The 22,256-nt window shown below is 37.6% G+C and overlaps 1 protein-coding gene, 1 long non-coding RNA gene and 1 pseudogene across 9 annotated transcripts in view; 2 read left to right on the forward strand and 1 right to left on the reverse strand.

Annotated features, from left to right (window-relative positions):
* The first annotated feature begins 27 nt into the window (after positions 1-27).
* LOC309667315 lies at positions 28-6,265 on the forward strand. The gene is made up of 2 exons (XR_014267695.1): positions 28-2,678; positions 3,422-6,265. It is a non-coding gene; the product is annotated as an uncharacterized lncRNA (long non-coding RNA).
* WTAP (WT1 associated protein) overlaps positions 5,625-22,256 on the reverse strand; it is a 26,202-nt gene continuing 9,570 nt past the window's right edge. For 5 of the 7 annotated variants that reach the window (XM_082475645.1, XM_082475648.1, XM_082475643.1 and 2 more), the window contains 6 exons: positions 21,918-21,973; positions 18,292-18,350; positions 17,117-17,244; positions 13,430-13,608; positions 8,333-8,487; positions 5,625-6,909 (listed from right to left, as the gene is read on the reverse strand). In XM_082475645.1, the coding sequence (XP_082331771.1) occupies positions 6,326-6,909; positions 8,333-8,487; positions 13,430-13,608; positions 17,117-17,244; positions 18,292-18,350; positions 21,918-21,973 (1,161 nt within the window). In that variant the 3' untranslated portion in view covers positions 5,625-6,325. Of the gene's footprint in view, positions 6,910-8,332; positions 8,488-11,740; positions 13,213-13,429; positions 13,609-17,116; positions 17,245-18,291; positions 18,351-21,917; positions 21,974-22,256 lie in introns of those variants that run through there. The other 2 variants (XR_014267668.1, XM_082475647.1) reach the window with 2 other exon arrangements.
* LOC309667378 (coiled-coil domain-containing protein 86 pseudogene) overlaps positions 14,024-22,256 on the forward strand; it is a 307,112-nt pseudogene continuing 298,879 nt past the window's right edge. The window contains exon 1 of the transcript XR_014268480.1: positions 14,024-14,046. The product of XR_014268480.1 is annotated as a coiled-coil domain-containing protein 86 pseudogene (transcript). The remainder of the gene's footprint in view (positions 14,047-22,256) is intronic.

Raw genomic sequence — 22,256 nt, forward strand, 5'->3', positions numbered from 1 at the left:
CTGGGCCGGGCAGAGGGCGGGACTGTGGAGTCTGAACTCACAGGCACGCATCCCGCCAGCAGTTCAGACGTTTATCTGAACGCCCCGGTGCTGTAGTTTCTGTCTTGACGTTTTTGTTTTGGGGGGATAAGGTTGTCTTTTTTGAATTTAATGTTTTTGGAGTCAGTGAAAAGGGGGGTGACCAGAGTATCCCGCGTTCAGCCCGGGCTCTCGATCTCTGCAGCGAGAATTTGGTGCGAATCCTCCCAACTGCAGGCCCGCGGGCCATTCTGTTTGTGTGCGTTTGCTCTCGTGGCTTCTAAAGTTCCCCTTTGTTTTACCTTTGTTTTACGCCAATAATCAATCATTCGTTTACTTGGGGGTTAACTTGGTTCTCTGTGCAAACAGTGGGAGGAGTCCGTACCCTTCCGTGGGGCTGGCCACACTTGCCAGGTTCTTGCACTGGAAGATCAGCTGTAGCGATGAGTGTGTGAGAGCCAGAGAGTCCCAGTGTCTCACAGATCAAAAAGATTTCCTCCGGTTGACTGCGGACAATCTGGAAGGCGAGGAGCATGTAATCACAGGTTGGATGACTCTTCTGCTTAAAACTTTTTCCAACTTCCTATCCCTTACTGGGCAAAGTTCAAAATCTTTCAGAGTTCTATATAGGAACCTCAATATCTGGCCCACTTTGCAGCCTCAGCTCTGGCTGTTTCCCCCTGGACACACCCCACGATCCAGTCTTCCAGAGAGAGGTCTTGCTTTGTCTGATTCTCTCTAGCCCCTGGGACAGTGTTGGACACACAGTAGGGACTTAATGCTTATCAAATAGATGTTAATGCATTTTCATGATATTATCCAAGAGCTTTAACCATCCCCAAGGGCTGCATATAGAGAGGTTGGAGTTTGCCATAGATACGGAGTTTTACAAATATTTGAGTAATAATTAAGATTGAACAATCATTAATTGTCAATATTGACAAGATGTATTTGAGTAAAGGGTAAGTACTTAGGTGGGGTAATCAGAGATGGCTGGAATTTCAAAGCTGAATAGACTTATTCTGTTTAAACCATTAAAAAAAATAGACTTGATATTTTTCACCTCTTTCCATGAACCCAGTTATAGTGCTTGATTCCTAACGTTCATTTTACTCCAAATAATTAGTCTTAGCCGTGGCCAGTGGTTTCAGAATGTCCACGTGACCTCATCTTGGCCACAAAAATGTGAAGGGCAACTTGCTGGGTGGCTCTAGGAAAGGTATTCTCACTTCTAAGAGATACAAAGATGGGTCCTTCTTCCCTCTGGACATTGTGGTGTCTGGGTGTGATACCTGGAACTGCTGCACCCACCTTTTGAGCCAGCATGATTGCAAGGCCAACACACTGAGGACAGCAGAACAGAGATGGAAAGAACTCTGGCCTTTTGAGGACATCTTCGAGACCAATCTAGAATCCACTCAACCTCTGATCTTCCAACGATGTGAGACAAATTTTCCTCATTGCTTAAGCCAGCCTGAGTTAGGTATTGTTCTGTTAAATGTAACTGAAAGCATCCTCATTCATCCAGGCTGACTTCCTGGTAGAAAGCTGAGATTTTCAGATGTTTGGTAAATCAAAGAGAATAGCCTAATATGCTAGGAAGGAAAGAGTTTCTAGGCGGGCGGTGCAGCTTGTTGAGAACACTGGAGCAAGAGAACTTACTTACAGGGTTGTGGAGGGGAGACTGTTGACAAGACTGGGGAATCCTTCTGAAGAGCTTTCAAGTAGATTGAAAACTCATTAGGGCCAGGGAACCCCCATTAAGACTTTGCAGAGATACGCGGATGGGCCAAATAAACCAGAGAAGATAACTAGAGCATAGCCCCTGTGGTGAAGGAAATGCTTGGATAATGGTGGTCAGGAGAAATCCTTAGGGTCTGGAGTAGTGATAGAATCAGCAGTCTTCTGTCTGGAATGTGTTCCCTGTTCCGGAACATGAGTCTCCAAGGAACTTAAGGAACTTGTCCCTCGACTTCATGCTCTATCTCAGTGTCCCCTTACATCTCTGGCCACTCTTCAGTCTCCTTTGTGGGCTTACTTTGCCCCTTAATATATTCCCCATGGTTCTTCCTCTGCACGGGCATCCTGGGTAACACCAGTCTCTCCCATGGCTTCAGTGATCACCTCTATGCTGACAGCTCCGAAGTCTCTCTCTCCTGTCTCCCGAGCACACAGACCCTCTCCAATAAAACTTTCACATCGAAACCAAACCCATCATATCCACCTCTCCAGGCCTTTGGTTTTTCTCTATTCAAATCTCAGTGAGTTTCTTCTGTTAACCAACCTACCATGTGGCACTCTACTTGGACCTCTCTTCCTCCAGGAAGCCTTCCTATCTCTTGCATTTGATGCCTCTTAACATGTTCTACATATCTTTCTACTTACCATGTTAAAATTCCTAGTTTCATCTGTCTCGTCTACTAGACTCTATAAGCTTTGCAAAGTGATCTTGTTCTACTGCCTTATGCAGAGCTCCTAGCACGTTATAATTACATAGGAATGAATACTAATATATTCTTTATGCCCAGTGCCTTACACATCTGAATGACTATGACTGTATTCTTCTGGATGCAAGGAATGTATTCACTTGTTTCTTTCCTGGAGGCTCCATTCAGAACCAACCTAACAGCAAAAACTGAAAAGACAATTGCTTGCTTTTGGTGAGTGGCTGCTCAGCACCTGGCCTCGAGGGAGTCCTCGTACCTATTCCAAGCTACGTATGGGCCAGATAGGGACTCAGAATAAAGAAGAGGTGAAAGAGGGCGACAGTCCTCTTAAAAATTACGTCTCCCTCATGATCCAGCTTCAAAGGGAATGAAATGACATTACCCAGCGTTGTAAGAAGTGTTCACTATAATCACGGAATAAATGAACTCCCAAGGAAGTGTCATCAGAGAAGAGCAGTAGGCAATGATTGGGTACAGGGGACAAACCACTCTTAGTGAGAAATCAGGAACATCTGAGAGAAAATTGTCAGAAAGATGGCTTTGCATTATGTTTGCAAAAGTGTCCCAGAAACTAGAGTGCTCAGTTGCATCCAATACAGCTGAGAGGCCAAGAGAACTAAAGTCTAGTGAGCCCTATGTAACAAGCACTTGTACGTATTTTTCTCATTAAAATGGTCCCAGCAGTAATTATCCACTGAATCTTACGTGAAGAGATGGGAACTGGTACATCCTCTAATAGTGCCAGACATTATTAGAAATAGTCTCAATCCTTTTGTCCACCAACTGGTATCATTTCCTTCAAGGGCTCAATTAACCACTTCCGAGAGATTATGCTTACCTAAAATAAACCCTCTTACCTTGGCGAGCTAGCATCTTGAGCTACGTACTTGGAATCTTCGTAATCTGCGTTTTTTCCATCACTGCATCACCATTTCGTGATTGTTTCTTTAATTTAGCACAGCAACCGTCCAGACGGCTTGTGAGATGTCATCCTTAGAAGCTCACGTACATTTTTCCCTCCTGCTCAAGATGAAGGGAGGCAGAATGGCGCAGCGTCCAGTCAGCTCTTGGCACCTGGCCTGGTTCAGCTGCCAGCTCTAAGGTTGGTATTGTCCAGGGAGCTTTAATGACGGCACCCCGGAGGGCAGCTCCAACGTTTACCAACCGTTTGCTTTTTATGTAACCCTTTTAAGTGCATTTCCTATTCTGTATGTGGGGATAACAAGTGCCTATTTCATGGGGTAATGATAAAAATGATAATGCATATAAAATACCTGTCAGTTTCCGCCATGTAAGTACTCGATAGATGTCAAAAAACGTTAAGGCATTTTTTTGCTACCTTCACAGTAAACTCTCTCTGAAATAATGCTCAAGTAGACAGTGGAACTTTCTTAAAATCTTGGGCTTTATCCAAGTTGACTGCCCATAAAATTACCCCTTTGGCAGTACTCAGCAAGCTTTTTGCCAAAAGCTGCATTTCTCCATTTCCAGGATTCATCAAAAGAATGCTTAGGCACTTGCACTTGTCCAGCGTTAAGGAGTAACAAACACACTTGTAACTAAGGAATGCAAGTAAATACAGGCAGCTTTTCACTTCCATCAAAGATATTACAATCCATTCAATTAAAGCTATCATCTTTTATCCTTCGGTGGGAACTACCCAAACAATAAAAATTTATATTTGGAGTAGTGTGACCTAGGCAGAGTTTGTCATCAGGACTGGAACTTCAAGACAACAGTATTGGCGAACATCTACTAGCAGTCACTACATGCTTGGCACTGCTGTGAGGCTTCACATGTATTAACTTATTTATTGCTCTTTACAGGGCAAAACTTGAGCCACAGAGAAAGCAGTTGGCCCAAGCCATGAAGTAGACACACGGTAAAGCCAGGACCCAAACCCATTCAAATCTAGGTCATTCTCTCAACCTAGATTACGATTTACCACCTCTTTTATCATAGTCATACCAGCAAATAAAGCATCCAATTCCAGAAATGAAGAATACTGACTCTGCACAGTCTTAAGTCCTCTCTGCCCAAGTCAGTCATCCATTAATGCAGATTCAACAGAAATCTGAAAATTGGTAATGACACATAACAGGCCTATTAAATTTAGTCATAAAATTTTATCACCAGTTGAATAATTTTTTTGCACACACCAATGATTACGTAACACCAAAAGGAAGAGAAATTCCATCTTCGTTTAAACTGAGCAAGTTAAAAGGATATACATAACAAAAACTAAAGCTAAAGCCCACAGTACTTAATAAAACCAAGGGAATATTTAGTATTTTAGTACACACCAAAATGTTTATAAGCAAATTTATTTAAAATTGTGTAGGATCTTTTTATTTGAAGACTGCACAAAAGGTTAATCAAAAGGTAAGAAGTGCAGTATTTTACATACACCATGAAGACCAGATACACTTGTATGCCAGTTAAACAAGCAGAAACATAGGAATTATTTTCAAGTAAGTTGTACCTCAGTTTCAAATGTCATTATCTCCACTTTTGAGGTTCCTTGATTATATTACAAGTAATATCTAAAACGAGAAAATATTTTGCTTTCAGCAAAAATCGTATTTCATCTCAACCACATGTGAAAAGTTATTCTAAAGCCATTCAATTCCATAGACCTTGATACTTAATGTTTAACATGACAGGAAATGAAGCAAACTTTGTCTTATCTCTTTAAAACATTTCACCTTCTTTCTAACACCCTACACCCTTACTATGTAATATGAGCAGATATTATTAGTACAAATCAGTAGAAGTGGCCAATATTTTAACACAAACATCACTGACTAGAGATACCTAATTACCTGAAATCATTTCACAAAAACAAAGTCTACTTTTTCAATTAAAACCTAACAAATACTTAGGTGACTATTTTCTTCTTTATATTTTTTGTATTTTCAAGTATTTTAACAATTATTTTTACAAGTCAGGAAAAAACATTAAAGTGTAGTCCTAAACTCCAAGTTCATTTTCCAAAACAAGGGATAAATTAAAAAAAAATTAAGTTCACAATTAAATTTGTGCATGGACTTAAGTTTCACCTTTGTGGTATGTTGAAGAATAACGAGTAGACATTCAGCAAACCAATGAAAAGAAATGACAAATGCTAAACACACATAAAGAAACAAAAAACAACTAATGTAAGGAGTTACAATAAAAATCTTTATTTAAGTTTGGTCAGTACAGGTAAGATATACTGGAGTCACAGAGCAATATGCATTAACAGGATACAACGGTTCATAAAAACTGAGTAACTATGCACACAAATTTCTTAAACATTCAGTCACCTAAAGAGGAAATGCACAGATGTATGGTGGAAAAAACTGTATCTAACACTGAAACTACTATAGGACTCCTTCAACAAGTCCAACTTTCAGTGATAAAACTACTGTACTGGGCAGACCTGGCAGTCATAAACCCACATCTACGCTAACAAGTCTGAATGGTGCCTAAGTACAATAACAGCATGAAGAAGAATGCCCTTACACAGCACAGGTTCTAGGAGAGACACAGATTTAAACAGACATCATTGTGTTACACTTTAAGGAAAGATTTCCATTTACAACTTCACATTAACTCATATAAAAATAACCTGACCCTACACAAAATGTCCTTTTAGCAACATTCAAAGTAATTAACTGTTACAATTTCCAAAGTGGCAGAGATATTGAAGCAAAAAGAAAAAAAAAAAAAAAAAAAGGAAAAAAAGAAAAAGGGAAAGGAAAAAAGAAAAAAAAACACCCACAAAAAAGGCAAATTGTGACAAAAGTATGAATTAATTTTCCGGACAGTATCCTCTCCCAAATTAAATGACACTGTATAAAAATTCGCTGGAAAAAATTTTACAAAACTGAACCCTGTACATTTACACTTGAGTCCAAGCCATTCTGAACGTGGCGGGAACCCGCAGTTCGGTTACCTTTCCCACTCACTGTTTTCTCCTCTTGAGGGTCATGATTGGAGTCTGTGTCATTTGAGTGGTGTGTGAGAGAGTTTTCACTGCCCGTGGGAGAGTCTACACTTTCATACCCCGCACTGAGTTGGTTTACGTAACTACTACCTCCTCTGCCAGTTCTCTCCTCCGAGCTGTTGGAGGCCTTATTACCATTCCCTGGTGAAGAAGGGAAGTCATCTTCGGCTGTGTCCCCCTCCCTATGAAATCCAGACCCAGACGTCCTCTGCCGGGAGGAACTGCCATTACTTGGTCCGTTGGCCAGACGACTGCAGTCTTTACCTGTGGCCTCTGCCTGTCCTACAGGCTCAGAAGATGTAGTCCTGCTGGTACTCGGGCCTGGGGCTTGAGACTGCTGCTGTTGGTACTGAGCCAACTGCTGGCGCGTCTCCTTCAGTTGTTGCTGAAGAACTAGAATGGTACTCTGCATACCCTCTACTTCTTCGTCAAGTTGAATGATGAAGTCATTCAGTTCTGTGCAAAGGAGAGTCAAACCTACTTTAATCTCTTTTAACATATTTAAAAATATTTCTTAGTGCCTGCACAAAGCCAGGCAATCAGTAAATGTTTAAGTAAACAAAGAAAATTATAAAATCACAAAAGAGTACTTTAAAATTTTGCTTGGAATTTTAAAATAGCCATTCAGCAATGAGTTTGTTTTGGGGAGGAAGGCAAAAGCTTAAAATAAATATATTAAAGCAACCAAACTGAAATTTATTCAAACTATCTAGCCACATAAAACTGGTCACAACCCACAAAATCTGTTCCACATTTGCTGACCTACGGGCCCCCACGTCCAGCCCCTTACGCCTCATCCTCCTAGCCAATGTCTCAGCTCCACAGCAGGTTAGCCCCTGGGGAAGTGCGGTCCTCTACTCTAATACGCCAAAGAAGCCTATGCAGTCACCAAGGATTATCCCTCATCCAAGAACAAAATTCAGAGAAAATAACTCTTGAAAACTGATAAAAATACAGATGTCTATTAAGTTCTAAAAAGGCCTTGGGGGTGGGGTGGGGGGGAGTTCCTTTACTACTATACAAAACCTATTTACTATATTTACAAATAGTGAGAGCTAAGAACCATCACTTTGAAAAGGCAGTTTTAAAGATACTGCTTGACTAGCGACCTTCTTTGCAATTAACTACAAATTTGCAATTTATTTAATCTCCAGAGCTTGGGTATTTTTCTTACTACTAATTTTCCTCACAAAGGAGAAACAGCATGGATGAAACTATACTTGCCCAACAAAAAAAGAGATGGCAGCTGACAATTAAGTTCCATTTGTCTTAGCAAAGAACTATTACATCTTATTCACTAAATAGGATCTTAAAAGGTAAAATCAACTATATACTTTTATTTATTTATTATTTTCTATTTTTGGCCATGCGGTGCGGCTTGCAGGGACTTAAGTTACCTGACCAGGGATCGAACCCGGCCCCAGCAGTGAAAGCGCCGAGCCCTAACCACTGGACCGCCAGGGAATTTCCACAATCAATTATATATATTTTCAGATCCCTGGAAATAGCCAAATACTTTCAAGATTTACACTTACAGAAATTGGTTAAATGAAGATATTCCCTCTTTTAAGCACTGAATATAAATTTATATAGCTACATAATGCCTTAGTAATACAACAGCCTTTCTATCTTTTGCCAAATCCCACCCCTAAAAAACAAAAACTTCTTATGAAATTTGCACAGTACACAATTCAGGGGGTGAGGGGACCGCTAAGATTAAATGGCTTTGTTTGCTGACTCAACTGGAAATATTTCACTTATAATTTTATAGAACCATTGCCAGAGATGAGCATATACAGACTCTAATCTATAATACTCATGCCTGGCAGTATTTTAGAGCCAGTGCAAAGTTAACCAAACTTTTCAAAAAACCCCTTACCATCCTGACTGCTTTTAAGCTCCTCACTATATTTCTTCTGTAAAGCCAATTCTGCTTCAAGTTGTGCAATACGTCCCTGGGACAGCTGCCTTCCAAGCTCTTGATTCTCCTGGATAAGCATTCGACACTTCGCCATTAACTTTTTGCCTGTTTGGCTGTAAAGGAAAGAGCCATTCATCACAAAATGAAGACAAAACTCTCTACAACCTTCTTTGCTTGCGATTATTACGACGATAGATGTAACACGTACAGAACATGACACTATGTCACAGCAGATGCCTCCCTACAATTACCATCTTCTTTTTGGAACACATCCATCTTGTACATTGCAGTATTTTGCCAATACAGCAGCAAAAATTAAAAAAACCTAAAGAAAAAGTACCTAAATGGCCACTTTTTGTTTCTATTAATAACTGATTCTGAAATCTATTTTTATCCCAAATTATAATTTGAAATAGAAACAGGCCAATTAATTAACACACATTTTAGATATACCAGTATTAGTAAAACACTAAGGTACTTAGCTTTATGGAACAGAAAAGTTCTTGAAAGGGTAAACGCAACATCAACCACAATGTAAACTTCTTTAAAATACCTAATATATAGAAATCAGCACCTATAAATATATAAATGAATGAGAGTATATTTATTCCTGCTAGATCAGCATTTTTAAGGATGCCTCTTAATAGGCAGTTCTCACAAGAATGTTTATTTACTGCATTAAGTGAGGCCTGTTCAGTAACTGTTTTTAAAAAGCCTTAAGACTATTCCTATTCACCAATCCCTCATTTAATTTCATATGATATGTATACTTTTGAGCTGTCTTAAACTGAAAGTTCTTGAAATTTTAATATTGGTATGTGGTGAAGATTTTATCCATGTTGAGAAGATTACCCTTAGGACACAAAAATAAGGTTGGTGTTACTTATCATAAATAATGCAAATATGTAAGTGTCTGCCAAATTAGGAGTGCCATACTTTCAACAAATTAGTTACCAAGTGCTAGTGCAATGTACTATAGACCTACGTGCATATACACAGCAATTGCAAAAATGCAATCAATGTTCATCCTCTATATTACTATTAAGGATGAAATGAATTTGAAGTAGTATATCAGGCAAATGAAAGCCCTATTAAAGGAATTAGAAGAAAATAGAAAGTGTCAGCAAAAAAATTTTTTAACCAATAAGGTCATTCTGAACTTTACTCCGTCCCAAGAATATCAAACTGTCCCTATCCAAGTTTCAAAGGTAACATCACAATTATATACTTAAATTAGAAACTCTTTAAAAGTCATTATTTCTGTTATTAATGAGGCTAAAGAAAAGCAGTGAAGTTTTACTGAGACACTGTTACTGGGGCTTTTGACTGCATTTTTGCAATTGCTGTACACACACTTTTTAAATGTTTTAAAATGGGAGCACTTTGTAAATGATTCTCATTCTTTGGCTCAGTGTTGCAAGGTTCTTTTATCAATAGCACATGTTCTTACCCAATATGATTCAAGCAAAAGTTTTTAATACATTTTCCTTACACAAATCTCTGGTAAAACCTGGGGTACCACTGCGCAAAGGAGCCTCAGATGAAAACCATGAGTTAGCATGTGGTAAGGGTTTTTTCTCTACACTGCAACTTTATTAGCTGATATTTCTGTTCATTGTTATTATAGCTCCAGATATCCCCCATTTCCTATAAGCACCCTCAGACTTTAGCCTCTACTGAACAAGAGTTTAGAAATCAAATGAGGAATAAGAAACACGCACCATCATCTAAGACAGGGGCATTCCTTCCACTTTACTGCCTATGCTCCCACAACACTGCTTTCTTGCAAAGTATATGGCATCGGTGTTTACCAACCTGAGAAATCTTTTATATGAATTTTTAGAAACACAGACAATTGTAAAATCAATACATTAATTTGTGACCTGACTTAACCTCATATAAAGTATCACAAATTCTAATGCAAAAAATATTTCATTTATGAGGTCATGCCTTTTTATAAATGCCTGTTCTAAAATAATCCTACCACTTCTAAAATTAGTGATCACTTTAAAACAAAACTTCACAAAACTGCTGTTCTTTAAACATTCTGTAACTTTACGTCATTTTACTATGTCATGTAAAATTTGTGTTGTGTTCATCATATCACAAAAGATGGTAAGAATCCAATTACAAGTAACTTGTCTTTGGAATAATTTTACAAAAAAAATCTAACAACCCACAAAGAAAATATAATAGGAAATAACTTAAGAGAATGATTTATAAAAAAGAATGGACACTGTACACTGCTTTGTTATCAAGGGGAAGGGAGACAGGGTATTCTGAAGAGGTGTACACACAAGTACCTAAATGTTTAAATGCAAACTGAAAACTGTCAAAACACTGCAATATATCCCTCCAACTACTCTAAATATACGCACTGTCACATGTATGAAATATTTTAACTAAAGTGGACAACATAATTCATGAGATCTTTCTCTCTTAAAATTAAAACAGAATAAAAAAGTAGAAAACAAAACAAAACCCACACAACCCATTCTATTTGAATTATTCCAGACAGTATTGATTGAGGACTATTTGTTTCAAATTAATGATGTATTTATACCACCTGATGAACTCTGGCTTATAGCCTACTTTTTACAAAATAAAAACCCATTTATAGGTAATTAAAATAAATTATGATCCACTAATACAATGAAAATATTATATAACCATTAAAAATGTAAGTAATATAAATATAGTAAAAAATGGAAAATGCCCAAGGATAAAGTGGGGTGGGGTTGGGAAAACCCTGGTACAAATCATCTGTATGTATGTATACATGTATGTCACCTTTGTTTAAAATCAATATATATATATAATTACTGTATATGCATACAAATTATCTTGATGATACCCAAGAAATTTAAAAGTGGTTACTACTCCTGGGGAATACAACAGGGAAGGGCAAGGTCACACCCAGGAGTAAAACTCACTTTTCACCTCCACTTTTCTTTACACTGTTTCAATTTATACATTAGCATGTGTTACCTTATTAATTAAAAAAATTTTTTTAACAGTAAGAAGAAAAAACCCACGTCAAGGTGACTGTTACCTAAGTGGCAAAGAAAGATGCTTGGCTAAATTTGAGTACATGTTAATGATACCTTTTACGAATTATTTCCTGACCTACTAGGAATACATAGGCCTTCTCTACTGTGATCTTAAATGGCATAACATAGACACAAAAGCCTTAATTCGGGCACAATAAGCCAATTTCAAACAGACTTGGTTACTTACCCTCCAAACCCCACAAGCAGTGAGAATTTTAGAAGCGACTTCTTGCCGTGAAGTCACACAAACCACTTCTCCAGCCCACCCTCTGCCCCACAACCAGTTCCCTAAAGCACACACATACAAGATACTTACAATTGATTTGAATGATTAAGAGAGAACTTAAGTCACCCTTGTTAAAACTGCACTTAAACGTTGGGGCAATCTGGAACATTTATCTTCCACTCATCTTAGACTCCATTATCACCAAGTGAAAATTCGAATTGGTGACTTATAGAATGATCTGACGAAAAAATTCACCTCCAGGATTGGATGGAAGCATGAAGAAAATAATGCCTCTTTTATCTAAATGATCAAATGAATTTGCTAGAAATGATCACTATATATATATATTTTTTTCTCCAATTCACAAAACGTCTCACTTAGGCCAGCCCACAGTTCCAATACATTCTGTCCCCAATCTTCTGGCAGGCACCCTGTGAAGCTGTCCCACATTAATGTCTACTGCAATATCCTGGGACAAGGTGTCAAAAAGCAACAAGTGTCAAGTCTCCTTGTCTTTTATGATACCAGCTGGAAAAAAAGTAGGTCTTTAAAAAATGAGACACAGAGCCTTTTCCTTCACTTTGAAGAGCACAGCAACAATTTTTTCGAAATCAATCTGCTCTCACAGCCCCCCCAAAACCAAAATGTTAGAAGTACAACAAAATCATCATAGTAATCCTTGAACTTAAAAAACAAAACAAAACCAAAACAAAAAAAAAAAAAAACCAACTATTTCAAGGCACATTTAATTTAATATCAAGAGTGCAATACAAAAGGCCCAAATACAATGAAGGAACACATTCCCCCATTAACACCAACGACAATGCTCTTTCAACATGTGCCTGTTGAATGGAATGGGGATTTAATAAATTTCACTACTGAAAAAAATAACGCAGTGAGTCTCATCACAGCTAATATCCTTATACAATCTAGTTGTGAAATGAATGTTTATAATGCTTCAAACAGTTTAGACCTGAAGTTTGATACCACACCTTCATCATTTGTACATTCCTCAATAAGATTATCTACAGTATTAGCAACCATTCAAAGAACAAACCATTGAGTAAAACCACATTGATTTAAGGCTCAATCAAGTAATATGGAGCCCCAAACTAAATGGTTAAATATATGAACTACTTGTACTGACATCTATTATTTGATTCTCTCATGACTATTAAGTTGGTTCTTAGCAAATAAACCCTTTAAAGGCAAAATTCACCTCATTTGAGTTTGACCCAGAAGTTCAACAACAATCACGAAGTCCACAGTCTTATTGGCAAAACTGATATACAGCGTCTCTAAGTCACTATGCTCAAGGTTAAGAGCGATGCATATTCCATCTTTACATTTACTGGAATTTTACATGTTCAATTCATGATTTTAAATCTCTAGGTTTTCATTCCTCCAAACTGTCTGAAGACACAGTGTGCCACAGACTTAAGACTTCTGTTTCTCCCTCTATTTTCTTCAAACAGAAACATTTCTCAAGTGTCTACATGTTCTAGAAGGGGAATTTTTCGGAGGTGGCCACTTCTTCGGAATAGTCCGACGCCATCAGGCCTCTGAAGCAAGGGGAGGGGGAAGAGAAAAAAGCTGAAACACAAGGTTCATCTGGTAAGTTTTACATTAAGCATTACAAGCTGGACAGTGTAAGAATGTGGCTTTTTGGCTCAAGAAGTCTGAGTCTTGGTGTGGAAACGAGCACTCGGCTGTCCCACCACAGCTCTCTCGTAGTGGGACTGTCAGGGAAGTCTTGACTGGGGAGTATGATTTGTTTACCTATCAGGCGTAAACTTCCAGGCACTCAGTTCATTTTGGGCTTGTTCCAGTTTGTCTTTAGTCTGTTCCAGTTCACCTTTCATTTTTAGGAAAAACAAGTTGATCGCTGGGTCTACCATTGTTGATCTCAGTTGGGCAACGCTAGGCTGCTGGACTTGCTTGAGGTACTGGATTTGAGTCTGTGCAAAGCAAAAAAAACCCCAATTACTACCAAATCAAAAGAAACATACCTAAGAAGATGAGATAAAATCCCTTTCATTCACTGGATTTACCAACTTGCTTGTTAAGTCCTTTCCCCCCTTGATCATAAAATCCTCTAAAAAAAAATTACAAATTAAAAACAACTATTTGGGAATTCCCTGGTTAGGAGGGTCTAGTGGTTAAGAGTCAGTGCTCTCACTGCCAGGGCCTGGCTTCGATCCCTGGTCAGGGAACTAAGATCCCTCAAGCTGCACAGCCAAAAGAGAAGAAAAAAAAAACCCACGAAACTATTTAAGGTTATCCATGTAGTAGGTAAAGGCCATTTGATTGCACTCCATGTTTGGAAACTTCAAATATAAGGAGACTAACACGTTGGCAACCAAAACAATACAAAATCAATCAATCAATCAATCACTGTTATATTTACTAAAAATGCTGATGCCCACTGGGGGAAAAAAGCAAAGTTTAAAATATTACTTATGTAAAGTAAATCTGTGCTTATGGTAAATTAGTCTATGTACAAGTTCCCTAAAAATACACCAGGTACAAGATTATAATTTAAAACATATTTGCATTTCTAAATTTAAAAATGTATAGTACTTACATATTTACATGAGTTGGCATTACAGCTTTATAAACAGCACCGTAACCCAAAATTACGCACATATTCATTTTTTTCCCCTCCAAGTAGATTTGAATCACAGCATTGTAAGGCTGGAAGGTGACTGACCTGGTCCAAACTGCTTATTTTTGAGAGATTAAATAAGCCAACTGTCCAAGGATAGTTAGTTCAGTGCCAGTACTAAAACTAGAATTCTTGTTCTCAAGCCTCCTGACTCCCAATCTAGGGCTTTTCCCACCATACCAAATCCCTCTACTTACATATGAAACCTTCAACTTCAACTCTGGTTGTACTATTTACTAGCACACTAAAAATACATTTCTAAAATATGAGATACAGTTTATCAGCATTAAATGCATCACTTTCTTCACACCCAAAGTAGATCTGGTTCAAGATCCTGCTCCACACTAAACCTTAAATAGGATTGAAACTAACCTTTCCTAAGCAGATAATTTCTACCGTAAAAGATACAAATATACTAGGATATATTTAGTTAGTATTTCACTGAGCAAACAGAACTATTTTTTCCTCTTTCAGCTTGAGGAATTTTAAAAGTAACTCATTTTAAACCAAAAAGTACACCTATTTATTCAATATAATGCCAGCTGCTGAGGTAATCTAACAGGAATAAAGCATGCCATGTAACATATACCACGTACCGCTATCACTAAAGAAAACACTGCCTCTCTCACACTAACATAGTTACTAGTATTTAGATTACAAAGTGAACGGCCCTCATCTGCTACACATAAGCTTGCCATTTCCTTGTGTTTGCTCCTGCTGCCCTCTCTGCAAAACTTCACTGTGTTCTAACTGAAAGAGCAGTGAGTTCTTCGGCTGGCCTGTGCAGAGAAGAGCTGTAAAAAAATGTGGCTGGAAAAAGTTAGGTTCTACTTGAAAAAAATCTTAAATATAGGTTGAGATGACAAAAGGGTGATGAGGCATCACCAAAGGCCCTGATTAGGTATAATATGATCAAAACTGCTAGTGTATATGGGATGGCTGTAGAATCACTGAGGTGAGTCAACAGCACATACTATCTAGGCAACTGTTAAGGAGTATCTGGACTAGGATGTCAAGAATAGGATTCAAGAGATTGAAAGAAATCAAGATGCACTGGTTTTATGAGACATTATCATCAGCACCATCTATTCACACTCTACCAGGTGCTAGCACTCTGAAGGTAAGATTCATCCTTTACATGTGTAAGCATCTGGCACAGTGCCATGTTAACAGGGAAACCTAAAACTATTAATGAGTAAATGGTAGAACCTAGAGTCCTAAATATCACAAAAAAAAGGATTAAATGGTTTTGAGACTAGGCACTTGAGAAGTAGTACTCATGCCATTAGACATGAAAATCCTAAGAGAAAAAAAAAATTGAATGGGATGGGTGGGTGTTACAGAAAGGAAAACAAAAACAAAAACCCTATATTCAAAATGTTGGTAAGACTTCTTGGAACCAAGTATCTAGGTTAAAAAAAAAAAAAAGCCAAAGGTGGGAATGGTCAATAGTTGAAGTTAGGGAAAGTAAAGGCATATGAGTGCTGAGAAAGAGAAATTTCTTAATACATTCATTAGTGACTTTACAGAAAAACTATCAGTGGCAGTGCAGATGGAAACTAAATTGGCAGAAACAAAAGGAGTGGTGAGAAAATAGAGAAAATAACAGAAGCTACTCTTTAACAGGTAAAGAAGTCATTCTGAAAAAGTGAAGGGGACTTCCCTGGAAGGCCAGTGGTTAAGACCCCGCACTCCCAACGCAGGGCACAGGGGGCCCGGGTTCGATCCCTGGTTGGGGAACTAAGGTTCCACATGCCGCACAGCGAAGAAAAAGTGAAGGAAAAGGGACTAAAGACTTTTGTGGAAATGTGGACAACAGACAGCATCTGCACAAGCAGAATAAGGGTTGTGATTAAGCCCGAAAGAACATCTTACTGGTGAGAGAAGAAACAGAACTGTGCCCCACAGATGATTAGTCTCCAGTGACCAGAATATTGCCTTATGCATTAGATTTTAATAACTATCAAATGGAGATTACACAAAAAAATTCAGGAAAATTTCAGCTTTTCAGATGAGAAACAACAGGGAATTCCCTGGCGGTCCAGAGGTTAGGACTCAGCACTTTCACGGCAGGGGCCTGGGTTTGATTCCTGGTCAGGAAACTAAGATCTCGCAAGCCGCACAGTGCAGCCCAAAAACAAAAAAACAAAAAAAAAGAAAGGAAAAAAAAAAAATGATTAGAAACAACAGGAATAGAGCTGCCCCTATTTTATATAACTAACATATACAAACACTAAAAGAATGGGCTAAGACTGTCAAAGACAGCATAAAACTGACTCTAAAGTCAATCCCAGAGCTAAAGGATCAAATATACCATTAGATTTCAGATCTATGTAGACATGGCAAATAGTACAAATGAAAGATTAAGAATTAAAAGACATGGTAGAAGTTGATGATACTAAGAAAAATAACTTTATGCAGAAAGGGGTAAAGACAGCAGAGGAGAAACTAATCAGACGGCTTGCTTAGTAAAGAGTAAATGCTGCTTATACCCTCAGATATCACTTAAAGATATCTGAACCAATATACTAATTCTTATAAATCATGGAGATTTCAGAGAATAACTTAAGATTTTTGACTTCTTGGCCACAGAAAAATTACTTTAAATCCAATGATGAAAGGTTATCTATCAAAATTTTACATTTAGCACATTTAAGCTCCAAGCATTTCTACCTTAACAAAATGTGCATCTATAATTCGTATTAAGTATACAAAATTAGCTTAATGTGAATGAATACATGTCATAATGTGATCCAAACCCCAATGTCTCAAAAAGACTTTAAAACATTTGAAATACTTACAGTACACTCTTGCATCTCTTGCTCCTTGGTTGCTAGTCGCATTACAAGAATGTTTTCCCTGCGTGCAGACTCTTGCTGTTGTTGCTTTAGCTTTTCTTCAGATTCCCTTAAGCCAGTTACATCATTAGCTGATGATTAAAAGGAAAAAAAACCCCAACATCATGAAATATAATTTCAAGATCAAACTGAACTAACCAAAAGAAAGTTCTGATTGCCTTTGAACAATGATAAAAACCAAGGTAAAAAGTTTAAGTCTTTACTTTCTATTCTATCAATGCTTTTGTAACAATGAAATTTGTTCCTGATCATGAGCGCTCTTTTAGGAGTTAGTGCTGTTATACGGGTCCACAGCCACTTAATGCTAGACGGGATTACGTTGTTATAGTCTAATCTGTTACCAACAAACACCAGGAAACTTCATTTATTTGCATTTGTTTATACTATGAAGTATTCACAAAGTCCTGATTAGTACTGTTTTTAACCTATTCAATATAAACATGCCCATAACTGCAGAGACAATTATTACTTTAAGCTTTCATAATGTTCACAACTTCTATGGATTATACTATAATCATACAATAATTGAGATTTTAGGATATTAAGCTTTCTGAACTTGGAAAAGTGTACTGGTTTTTATACTCACAAATAGTATGTTACTCTAACTCAGTGAAAAGTGACAAAGACTAAATTAGTCTGAAATGATAAACTTTGTTGTATTATTTTTAGCAGATGTTGAAAAATTCATAAATACATAGCTATATCCTATTGTTACAATTTAAGCTATCATAAATTTAATACTGGTTGCTTCTCTCTTCTAGAGTAATAACTCATGCTTCACTTGAAATTTCTCTGTGGAAGGGACACATCAAGGAAAGTTTCAAGTAGCTGTGAATTTCCCTATCTATGCTCTCTTAGAACTTTGTAGTTCAGTTAAAAGACAGGTGCTATTATAAGATTATTGCAGGTTGGTCTTCTCCAGTGACTGCGAACTCTTCAAGAAGAGAGAGCATGTCTCATTCACCTATTTCTTAGCACCCAACACAGTGCCTGGACAGAGTTCCTCAATAAAATGCTTGAAAAAATATTACTTAGTAAAACCAGTTATCCTGTGCTTATAACAACAATGTAAAAGGCAATAGTCACATAGTCTTTAGGAAGCTAAAACTCAAACTTACAGTTAAGATCTGTGTACTTGCCCTCCAAAGCTTGCACATATGCTTCATATTGTTTCCACCTAGTACAAAAATAAATCCATATTAGTTGTTATGTTTAAATTGCTTTTATTAAATATACTAGAAAACCACATCCATAAGCTTTAAGTAATACTGAGAATTCCACTGCATGAATTTTAATGTCTCTTCCATTTTGAGATAACTATAAATCTAGTTTAACCCATAATAAATAAGTCACTTCAAAATTATTCCTTCTCAACTTACAAGAGTTAGGTAAATGGAAACACAGAGAAAAGTGTTCCCTGCTGAGAATATACCAAGCAGTGTTCCCGTGGGTCAGATCACACACCATACAGGACTTTGTATCACTGATGTTCAGCACGTTGCCTGGATTATGGAAGCTGACTGAAAAACTTAACACTACTTTTCAGATATGCTGTCCACCTCAAACAAAAGGCATTTTAAAAACATGCCTAGGGACTTCCCTGGTGGTGCAGTGGTTAAGAATCCGAATGCAGGGGACATGGGTTCGAGCCCTGCTCCAGGAAGATCCCACATGCTGCGGAGCAACTAAGCCCGTGCGCCACAACTACTGAGCCCACACTCCAGAGCCCGCGTGCCACAATTACTGAAGCCTCCGTGCCTAGAGCCCGTGCTCTGCAACAAGAGAAGCCATTGCAATGAGAAGCCTGCCCACCGCAACCAAGAGCAGCCGCTGCTTGCCGCAACTAGAAAAAAGCCTGTGCACAGCAATGAAGACCCAACGCAGCCAAAAATCAATAAAATTAAAAAAAATTAAAAAAAATTAAAAAAAATTTTTTAAGTGCCTGATTTTAAAGGACTGAAGGTTATCTCGGCTCTTAAGTGAAAATACCATGTGACTCTCTCAAAGTAAAAAAAAAAAGGGGGGGGGGAGAGAACATACTATTTTTCAAAAGCATATCTAATTAGCAGAAGCAACTTCCATACGTGCCGTATGCCATCAGGACCTTTCTTCATTATATTCCTCTACCCTCAAAATACAGGCCATATTAGCTGCTCTTGATAATTACTGCAGATAACGAACTTCCCCCAGTCTTATGTGTAAGCAACTGCTCCTGGAAAGTAAGCTGTCTGCCACCTTGCTTACTGAAGAGCTGTTTTCAAAGTGCTCTTCAGTGACAGCTCATTAAAATTTACTTTGATTTTAGAAAATATTTTTATAATCTTAAAACCTTAGACAAGTTTGCTATGAGATTTATTAACATTACAACACAATGAACAAAAATATTCCATAATATCAAGCTAATCCATTCTACATAAAGACTAGGCCAAGGGCATGCTCATTTTTACGGCCTCTACAACCTAGGACACAAAAAGGAGTTCATTCAACGTTTTGGGATGAATAAAGATGTTTTGTGGAGATTATATAAGAACTATTTATTTTAGAGGAAATGAGAAATACAAAAGCTCAGGGACTTCCCTGGTGACGCAGTGGTTAAGAATCCACCTGCCAATGCAGGGGACGTGCATTCGAGCCCTGGTCCGGGAAGATCCCACATGCCGCAGAGCAACTAAGCCTGTGCACAACTACTGAGCCTGCGCTCTAGAGCCCGCGAGCCACAACTACTGAAGCCCGAGTGCCTAAAGCCCGTGCTCCACAAGAGAAGCCACTGCAATGAGAAGCCCACGCACCCCAATGAAGAGTAGGCCCCGCTTGCCACAACTAGAGAAAGCCCAGGTGCAGCAACAAAGACCCAACACAGCCTTAAATAAATTAAAAATATATATATATATATATAAAAGCTCAAACCAAACATCCTCATCAAGTAGAAAAAAAAAGACTAAGTAGCAGTTAATTTAAAATCACAAAGAGAATTAATGAGGAAAAAACCTACTTAAAAGTCATAAATGAGAAGTTCCTAAATAAATTAAACTGACCTCAAGAATATAAATTGCACGATTTTAAAAACCTTAAAGGTAACTTAACATAAAAAATTGTTCCTGATTTTTAAATTAAGATTATAGTACCGATTTCTCCCCCAACAGTTAAATCAAGAAACGACACATAGGGCTTCCCTGGTGGCGCAGTGGTTGAGAATCTGCCTGCCAATGCAGGGGACACGGGTTCGAGCCCTGGTCTGGGAAGATCCCACATGCCGCAGAGCAACTAGGCCCGTGAGCCACAATTACTGAGCCTGCGCGTCTGGAGCCTGTGCTCCACAATAAGAGAGGCCGCGATAGTGAGAGGCCTGCGCACCGCGATGAAGAGTGGTCCCCACTTGCCACAACTAGAGAAAGCCCTCGCACAGAAACGAAGACCCAACACAGCCATAAATAAATAAAAAATAAATAAATAAATAAAAATTAAAAAAAAAAAAAAAAAAAGAAACGACACATATTAACCAGAGGAATTATCTAAGAAAGGATAAAAGGCAAGGAGTGTACCATATCAGAGGTACAAAGAGAACATCAACACGAGCGTTAGTATATCACAAGCGTCTACATCAGCAGGGAAGGGCAAGAGTATTTTAAAATACTAAGTATTTAAATTTTATGTGCAGGAAAATGAAGGTATGCAATAGAAAAACTGTTCTATGCATGAGATTACGGTAAAGGAAAATAAAGAGCATGTCTGCAATAGACTAGCTAGTTAAGTCAACAAGGGTGGGAAATTATCAGGCTCTAGGAAACAATGGAGCATGTCATCTGTGTTTCCCTCTCATAAAACCACCTTTTCTCTCCCCAACTTCCACTCTGTTAAATTTACTCAGTTCCTCAAGTAAAAATTCCTTGAAATTTCTAGAGGAAAAAGTTCAGTGAACTTGCAGGTTGCCCTGAAACACATTCATTTTATTTTGATCTAAAAATTACCTCGTAAAAAACTTACCATAGTGATAAAATGCAAAAAGAATATATTTAAGTTATAAAATACAAAACATGCGTGATCCCATTTTCTGATTTCTTACATTTGAAAAATGAATAATATAATGCTGTACTTGACAATCTGCTTTAGTAAGACATTTTAAGATAACCACAGAAATTCAGAGCTGGAAGTCATCTTTAAAAGTAATTTAATCCAACTGCTTTAACTTGCAGATAATAAAATGAAAGATATAAAGTTAAATGAGTTGACCAAGGTCACAGTTATGAGAAAGAGTAACTTTGCTTCACCAGTAAATAATATATTTCTTCCACAACGAGAAGAATATCCTTAAGGAGTACAACTTTTCCATATGTTATGCAGAAAAGTAAAAAAATTAACTACATCAAAACAAGTCTATTCATTTGGTAAACTGAAAGCTTCCTGAGAGCAGGGTCTTTCCCCATAGCAAGTTATACATATGAAGTACAAATGCTTTTCAAGTTAAAGTTCTGAATATTTGCCCTCTACAAGAAAAAAATTCAGGTTACCTATCAGTCTAGAAGTTACCCAAGCTAGTGCTTTAGTTCTTTAAAGTGTTATGCTTTCCCCAATGTTTATATAATGAAGAAACAGGCCGTAGGAAAAAGGTTCAAAAAATATATTAAATGATTTGAGGATGTATTAACATTAAAAACAAAACCTCACATAAAGATAAACACTATAGTACAGAATCACAACATAATGTTCTATAGAAAGATTTTTATTTGGTAAAAGAACATTTTACCTGAGAATTAATTCATCTCGTGCCATAACTTTGAAGTCTGTTTCACTCAGTCGAACCTATAAAGAGAATTATGATACAAACTAAGTGCTCTTTCTAAAAGTTTTAAATATTAAACACCACTGGCACTTATATTCTTATTTTTATGAAGATAGGATCAAACTTTTAATCCCTCAACTGCTGGTTTGTTATTAGGAATCCCCTCTTTTTACCAAAGACACACAAATCTCCTCCCAAAAGGAAGCCTGTACTGAAATGTCTGAAACTTAAATGGCTCAGTACATACTAAGACGTTTTTTAAAAAAAAATCTTATTTTTTGGAACGAAGTTTTTAAAAGGTGG

The sequence above is a fragment of the Balaenoptera physalus genome (assembly GCF_965194825.1).
Source record: "Balaenoptera physalus genome assembly, chromosome: 9".
NCBI classification, from domain to species: domain Eukaryota; kingdom Metazoa; phylum Chordata; class Mammalia; order Artiodactyla; family Balaenopteridae; genus Balaenoptera; species Balaenoptera physalus.